The following is an 8,172-nucleotide window of genomic DNA, read 5'->3' on the forward strand; positions in this document are numbered from 1 at the left end:
CGGTCCCACCGCCGCGCCCCGGCACAGGGGTCCAGCTCCCCCGCTCTGCGCAGGCTGCCCCGCGGACGGGACCAAGGGCTGCGCCAGGCCTGAAGCGGCTGCTCTGCCTGTGGTGGTGCTCATCGCTTAATCAAAAGTGAAGCCGGATAACTTATAAATGATGCAGAATCATTAGCGATTAATGCATTGGGCAGGGCTTAGCTGTGGCATGCTTTCCCCAGAGAGCCCAGCAGGGTGTTGGAGCATCTTGGCTTGATAGGAATGTTTTTAATAGTTGGCTTCAGAGAGTACGTCTTTGGAGCCCTTGCACTCGCAGATCTTTATGGCAACGGCGCTGGCATGAAACTGCTCTGACCTGGGCTGCAGGGCAGGCTGGACAATGTTGGGCTGAACGCGGGGATCATGTGCAAAGCTTTCTATGGTGCGAGCTGCCCTTTGGAGGTCTGGTTGTTACGGCTTCCAGTGAGGCCTCATCTTGCATATCCTTGGCATTAAACATCGCTCCGTGTTTCTAGGGTAAACTTCTCTAGTTTCGACTTCGGAAACTTCTTGTCCAGTCTCTTCCTGCTGGGTGTGCAAATCCCGTGTGCTCAGAAATGTCTTCTCTGCAGTTTGCTGAACTGCAAACTGACCAAGGGACACCCCTTTCTCCATGCAGGCAGGACACCTTCAGATCTCACTGTCACGCAGGCTCAGGTCTGCTTGCCTGGAGCCTGCACAAAGGTGTTTACAGTGTGTGAGGGCTGAAACGCAAACGAGCCACATGCCGAGGCCCCCCTGTGCCCCCGTGTCCCCTTGCCCTCACCCCTCTCCACTGGAGACATTTGGGGCCCGGCTCTGGGTGTAGCAGCAGAGCGCTGGCTCTGAGCATCCTCTCTGCAGTTTGATGCCAGGCTGGGGTGGCCCCTGGGACGCCCGTCGGCTACCTGGGAGCGCAGGTCCCTGCGCGGGGCCTGTGCGGGCGCTGGCTGAGTGCAGGTCACTGCTGTCAGCCCCGCGTGGACCCAGCAGCGTGGCTGGTGGAGCAGGACAGTGCCCTTGTTCTCAAATCAGAGTGACTCAGCCCCAGGGCCATGTCTCAGCATCCCCAGACTGAAAACCTGGGCTGGGCCAGGCTGGGCTCCCTGCAGAAGTCTAGAAAATTCTTGTGCAGAGCAGGGAGCCTGCTACAAGCTCCATCCAGACTTGTGCATCGCAGAGATGTCAGACCCTGCCTTTAATTTCCTCACATACCCTTAAAGATTGGGCAGTCCAACTGCCACCTTTGGGCATGTTCTGACCTCTTCTCATTTACTTAGATGGAAGAAGCTGCCTAATTTATTCCTGTGGATGTATCCTGTGAAGTGCCAGGTCCTGTTCCTGCCCTGAGGCCAGCTGACAGGGTCAGGGCACACCCATAGCACTAAGCTCACCAGTCCCAAAGAGGGGAGCACACCAGTGCTGCCTGCTGGGAATGGCTCATGCTGGTGCTAGCTCCTCAGCCATGCCCAGGGTGGTTTGGGCACGTGTGGGCTGGTTCAGACCAAAGTGGTTCGTTTGTGCAGCCACACGCTGGCCCGTCTGTGGGGAGCTCAGCTCCCGCGCGCACAGACAGACATGCCCTGGCAGTGCCCGGGTCTGGGGACTGCAGCTTTGTTCAGCCCGTTTTGCTGTTGGCTCGTGGGAGACCAGGGCCTGCAGGTGAGGACATAGCTCAGAGGTGAGAGTGCTGAACCAGGTTCCCACTGGCAAAACTCTAAGGAGACACACTCTTCATGGGGTAGAGGATGCTCGAGTGCATCTTTGAATCCTTTCCAGTTTTCCAGCCTCATGTTCTGAACGAGAAGACGCAGCATCCTGTGATGTCCTTGTTTGTGCCGTCTCCAGTGACTCGATCTGGTGACGCGGCAGGTTCTGCTGGGGACGCACTCAGCCCTGGTCTGTCCTCTGGGCTCTGTGGGTGACCCTCCCATCTGTTGTCATGGCCCACAGCAGACCACAGCCCTCCATTCCTCCCAGTGGGAATCACAGCCCTTTCCTGGTCTGATCTGGAGCCAGGGATACTCAGATGGGAACAAATACCTTTAAATAGAGCTGACCTGCAGGACCTGCCTTTCCTTGCCGCTCCAGCTGTGGCTGTTGGCAGTGTTATGGTTCTCTCTTTTTTTGCTTTCAGGTGCCCTCTGGGGCTCTTTTTCTATCTGTATAAATCACAGCATTGAACTTGTGCTACACAAGCAGCTTGTGGGACATGGTCTTGTTTACAGGGAGGGAGGACACATGAACAGCAGGCTTCGTTCATGCACTCCCGTGTCTGATTTCCAGACAAAATTTAGCTTTACATGCAGGTCTGTGCACCTGTGCAGGATCCCGCCACGCTCTTGGTGCTGTGAAATCTCAAAGCAGTGATGGTGCAGACCATGGGTCAGTCAGGGCAGCTTTCTGGAGGGTGGTGTTGCTGCCAGCTTTGCAGCCGATGGCACTGCGCTGCTGGGAGAGTCAGCTCTGCCTTCTGCTTTGGGTTTGCCTCCCCACTCTAGAGCAAGGAGTAATGCCAGGCAGATGAGATGGCCAGATTGAATTGCATAGTGTGTTTATTCCAAGCTGCCCCATTTTTCTGTCACAGTTGATATATAAATACCGTGTCTGGGCTGCTTCCTACGCAGTTCTGGGTGGTGTGCCAGGCATTCGTGATATGCACATCCACAGGGCAGCCCCAGAGCTTAGAGGAGCCTGATTTTATCGTCACAGTCTTGGTTGAAGAATTGCATTCATGTAGGATTTGTTTGGACTTTCTGGACCCTACAGAAACATGGGACTTCCCTGCCAAGAATCTACTCCATGCCCAGGCTGAGCAGGAGCTCATCATGACAGGCAGCCCTGCTGATAGTGCTGGAGCTGAAGGAAGGAACCTTCCCAACATCTGAGCAGCTGTGAAGGCACCTCAGGTCTGCGAGCAGCTGCCCTCGTGAAGAGCTGGTGTGAATGCTGTTCCCCTCTCTGCTGGCAGGGTCTCTGCAGTGCCCTGAGCCAGGCTGCAGGCACTTCTCTTTTCAAGTGATTTTGAGCTGCAGGGACTCGTTAAATTGCCATGATGGTCTCTTAAACTCTTTTTTGCTCAGGACAGGCCTCCATGCACTTCCCATTTCGATGGCTGCAAGGTGGAAGGAGCCCGCTGGGGGCCCTTTGTGTCTTTAGGTGGATCTGGCAGCCCAGGTACGTGGTCAGCATCGCTAATCCCCTGTGTGGGGAACAGGTACCGCGAGCAAGGGGCTACGTCTGCCATTGCAAGGGGCCCTTCAGAGCAGAGACAGTCAGGTGCCTCGCGAGCTCGTCCTCCCTCCCTGCTGTAGGACACTGCAGAGGGTGAGGTGTGCAGGGAGCACGTTTCTCACCAACAGTCAAGCAGGGAGGAGTCCTGGCCAGCGAGCCAAGGCTGCCAAAGGCAGCGGGTGCCACGGAGCGGTATCTGTGCAGGCAGGGAGCACCTTTGCCTGCACAGCACCCCTCCACCACGGGCAGCACCGGCCCAGGAGGCACCGTGCCATGCGTGTGTTGCTGCTGGCAGGGGCTCAGCCGCGTGCACGGGCTGTGCCGCTCCTCTCCTGGGGCAGGTTCACCCGAGAAGCGGCTCCCCGTGGCCCTGGGCAGTGGGCTGCCGCGGGCAGGTGTTGGAGAGGCTGCCCATGGTGGTGTGCAGGGGCATTGCCTCTTCTGAGACATCTTCTTTTGCCTCTTTCCTGTGCCCTGCCTTGGTCCATCCCTGGCTCACCCAGACAGGCCACCGTCCCCCGTCAACGTGACTGTGACACAGCTGAAGGCAAACTCTGCCACAGTCTCCTGGGACGTCCCAGAAGGAGACGTGGTCATCGGCTATGCCATCCTGCAGCAGGTATCCGGGCTCTGTTCCCTGGGGACCCCTCTCACCACCACTGGCATGCTCCTGTGTCAGTCCTTCCTCCGCAGCCTGGAGCTGCTCTGCTCCCCCCGAGGACACTCTGCGCTGAGCAGCCCTCGCCAGGGCGCCCTGCCCGAGCCACCCATCCTGGTGGGAGGCAGCAGGCCACGGGCCACGCCAGGGGTGGCCATCCCTCCAGTGGCTTCCCTGCGATTTCTCTGCATAAGGATGGTGCTTCGGCCTTGACATACCCCTTCTTTGCTTGCGTTTTCCACCTCCGCAGCCCCAGGGGATGGTGGCTGCCCCAGGGAGGCGCTCAGGCCACAAAGGGATGCTGCACTGCAAAGTGCTGGCCAGCCTGGCCCCCCCCGCGGTGGGTGGCTGCCAGGGAAGGGAGTTAGTTTAGGTTAACGGTTGGTCTGGATGATCTTCTGGGTCTTTGAGTTAAGGGCGCTGTGCCCAGTGTGGGCTGGCGGGCAGGGGCCAGTGCCCAGCGGCTGGGAGCAGCCCCCGGGGATGACGGCTCCTCTCCCTCTCCCTCTCCCTCTCCCTCTCCCTCTCCTCCCCGGCAGCGGCAGGACGGGCAGATGCAGCGGTTCATCCGGGAGGTGAACACCACCAACCGTGCCTGCGTGCTCTGGGACCTGGCGGAGGACGCCGACTACATCATCCAGGTGCAGAGCATCGGCCTGTACGGAGAAAGCCAGGCCAGTAAGCGTGTCCACTTCCGCACCCTGAAGGAGACGGACCGCCTCCCTTCCAACAGCTCCAACCAAGGTGAGGCAGCTCCTTCCAGACGTGGGCAGGGGGCCAGCACCCACCGAGGAAGGTGCTGCCCCGAGCAGCAGGCTGCCTGGGACAGTGTCACAACGGGCCACGGGGTTGCACAGGCTGCTGTTGTGTCCACTATGGCCACAGTAATGTCCCCAGGCTCTGGTTTAGTGCCCTCCTGTCCCAGGTCTTGGTGCCCCTTTCAGGTAAGTGGGATGTGGCCGGGACTGCTGTGGCTGGCTCAGCTGCTGCCCATAGGAGAGATACTGAACAGGCTCTCAGATCTCCCAGCCCACCAGCTACCAAAGGACAAATGACAGAGCCCCACAGTCTCCTTTCCTACTCATACCCATGTTGTGCCTTCTTGCCGTGGGGTTGCCTACATGCTGGTCCATGAGAGATGATCCAAGAGAGACGGATGCCCAGAGGGGATCCTGGCACTAGCCATAGGAGGGGGACTTGAGAAGAATACAGCAGGGCAAGCAGGTGGTTTACTTTCCTCAGAACTTTTGTGTCCAACTCAGGGTCTGGTCCCTACGTAGAGAGTAACCACAGTGATTGATCCCATGCATTGTGCAGTCCCCGCTTGAACCCAAACAAGCCATTAGAATCCCTTTGGTACCGAGGATGATTTACCTGCCGCAGGATGCCGCAGGCTGCTTGTCCTCTCCCCAGCCAAGATGTCATCCCACACCCGTCCTTGTTTGGGGGAGGTGGGCCTCTCTGCCCTGGAGCTCCTTCTCAGATCCTCAGGCACTGCTGGTCCTGAAGCAGGACCTGGTGGGAGGGTATCTGCTGCCAGCCCTGCCTGGGTTCTCTTCTCTGCAGGTGACATCACCATGGAGGGGCTGGACAAAGACAGGCAGTTGCAGACAGGCGAGATTATCATCATCGTGGCTGTGCTGCTCATGTGGGCAGGTGAGTGCCACAAGCGACGTTCCAGCAGGCTGAGGCAGAGCTGCAGCCCAGGGTGCCTGAGGAGGAGGGGGCTCAAGAGAGTGCAGAGGCATGTTGGTGTGGGTCTGGCACCCTTTCCAGAAAGTCAGTTGAGTCTGCAGGAGCTTGAGCCAGTCGAGCACCTCAATGCCCGCCATTGGCCCCAGAGCCCTGAGCCGTAGGCACCTCACACCTCGCATGGGCCCCGATGGCTTTAGCCACACACGTGCCTCATCGGCCTGAGGAGACGGGTCTGGCCATGTGTGCCTGTGGCGGCCGGGGCTGACACAATGGAGGGTGTGGGTGACCAGCACCCGGGGGCTCTCCAGCTGGGACGCTGCAGGGAGGGCAGGCGGGGTCAGCCAGCATGAGGGAGTCCTTCACCCCCTGTCTTTTGGCAGCGGTCATCGCCCTCTTCTGCAGACAGTATGACATCATCAAGGACAACGACTCCAACAACAACAAGGAAAAGACGAAGCCGTCCTCGGAGCACAGCACGCCAGAGCGACCGAGCGGAGGGCTGCTGCGGAGCAAGGTGAGTGGGGAGGGATGGCCTGGGACGTCTGCTGGCTTGCTGCCAGGACAGATGCTGGCTCTCTCCAGAAACAAGCACCCCAGCTCATGCTCTCACCCTCAAAACTGAGAGTGTGTAGGGTGTGGTGAGCCCCGGTCTCTCTGGGGCAGCGTGTGTGCCCCAGAGCAGGAGGCACGTTGGAAGAGAGGGCAGGATCTGTCAGCCGGGATGGCTCCCACGCTGCAGGGTGGTACCTGCCCCTCGCTGTACCCGTCCTGTCACCCTGCCCCTGCCCCTCCACGCTGCACCCCTGCGTCCCAGAGGCAGGTCTAGCTCCTGCCTGTTCAGGCAGGAGGCAGGCAAGCTGGGCAGATGTTCTTATAGTTCCTGCAGCAGTCTACTGCTGCTCATTCTCTGCCTTCACCAGGGCCTGCTCCAGGCCATCGCGACACGTGTCCTCTGTGGGAAGGACCCCAGAGCCCCTTCCCCGCCCTGACGGAGGTGCTGTGCCAGGCTGTGGATGGGGAGGGGGCAGTACTTCCATCTGGCTGTTCCCTCAGCGCCTGACACATGACAAAGACAGTAACTGATAACCCTGATGCACATGCTCTGACAGGACCTTGCAGCAGGTTTTCCCTTGTGTCTCATCTGCCTCCTCTAGCAACGGTGGGAACTCTACTCACTGTGTTGCCTGACTGCCTTTTGCTTCCACGTCTTGGTTTCCAGTGGATGTCAGGTGCAGAAACCTCCTGTTTGGACTTCAGGTCCCCGGTTCTCTTCTTGCAGATTTTTCAGCTTCTTGTTACTTGTTGCCAAAAAGATCCCTCCTCTTGGATCCCTACTACAGCCTGACCCTGCTCATACAGGTGCAAAGGCAGGTGCAAAGGCCTGTCCTGCTGCTTGCAGAGTTCACCCAGCACACCTCAGTTTGTCCTCCTGCAGCCACCCTACTCTTGTCACCTGCAAGGGTGCCAGCACCGTGGTTGATTCTTGCAGTCCTTGCTTACAAAGCTGGGAGCGGGGTCTGGGAAAGAAAAAGCTCCAGTTCCCCTCCTGGCCTCAGGGCCAAGCTGTGAACAGCAGCCGGGGGTGCAGCCCCTGCCATCCCAGCCCTGGGATGCCGCGGGGTCTGGGGACACGCGTCTGCACCCTGCTCTGCACGCGGGGCTGCGCTACAGCACACAAGTGCGGCAGCTGGGACCCCTTCCCTCCCCAGCACCCTCTCTGAGCTCGCGTACCTGCTGTATCCTCTGTGAGCACGCTCTTCGTAGCATGAAGCGCCTGTTTGTGCAACAGTTCTCGAGGAAATCCCCCTCGCCGACAGCTCCAGGGGCATGGCAGCGAGATGGGCCCGGCCCTCGGCTGGGCTCACCCGTCCCTGCTCTGGTCACCCCCTGCTCGTGGGTTCTCTCCCCGTGGCCATAGCCACCCACCCCCGAGTTGCCTCTTCTGCTCCGTCCCTGCACCTGCCTCCTGTCCCAGGGCACCGGGTGTAGCGTGGCTACCACTGCCGACCCGATAGAAGCCAGTGGAGGGCTGGAGGCTGAGGAGCCGGTTGGCCCAGGAGTGCTGGGGCACAGCGGTGGGCACAAAGGCTTCCTGGGGAGGCAGGACCTGCCTGGAGGGGGGCACCAGGCGCTGCCGACGAGCTGCCTGACCCTGCCTGGGAGCACAGCAGGGCGGAGGCTGGGGCTGGATCAGCTCCTGGGTCTCCCGAGGCAGATGCTGAGGCCGAGGGCTCCGCTGCAGTGAGGGCCTGCTGGTCCCGGTGCCCTGGGGCTCTGCGGGGGGCTGCAGCCCAGGGGCGAGGCAAAGCACGGCCTGAAAGCAGATTTTTCTCTCATAGAAGAAGTCTCCCTCAGTCAATATAATCGAGGTGTAAGTGCAGCACCAGCTCTGCGTCTGAGGCCCCGGGCGTCCTGCAGAGCCGAAGCAGGCCTTGGAAGAGGAGGCAGCACCAGGCGCCCTGGACCTCTGCATGCGAAGATCCGCGATCAGAACTTCACGCTTTCCCGAGGGCGCCTGTCCGGGGCCGTGCACGGGCCGGCGCCCAGCCGCGCATGCAGCGCCCGTC

The 8,172-nt window shown here is 59.9% G+C and overlaps 1 protein-coding gene across 1 annotated transcript; it reads left to right on the forward strand.

The window, feature by feature from the left end:
* Positions 1-1,557: 1,557 nt before the first annotated feature.
* On the forward strand, positions 1,558-8,166 carry FNDC4 (fibronectin type III domain containing 4). The gene is made up of 5 exons (XM_026846062.1): positions 1,558-3,871; positions 4,450-4,654; positions 5,477-5,566; positions 5,986-6,119; positions 7,945-8,166. The coding sequence occupies exons 2-5, from the start codon at positions 4,465-4,467 to the stop codon at positions 7,978-7,980; spliced, it is 450 nt and encodes a 149-aa protein (XP_026701863.1). The 5' UTR covers positions 1,558-3,871; positions 4,450-4,464; the 3' UTR covers positions 7,981-8,166.
* Positions 8,167-8,172: the final 6 nt, after the last annotated feature.

Source organism: Athene cunicularia (genome assembly GCF_003259725.1).
Source record: "Athene cunicularia isolate RWA chromosome 3 unlocalized genomic scaffold, athCun1 chr3_part1, whole genome shotgun sequence".
NCBI lineage: Eukaryota > Metazoa > Chordata > Aves > Strigiformes > Strigidae > Athene > Athene cunicularia.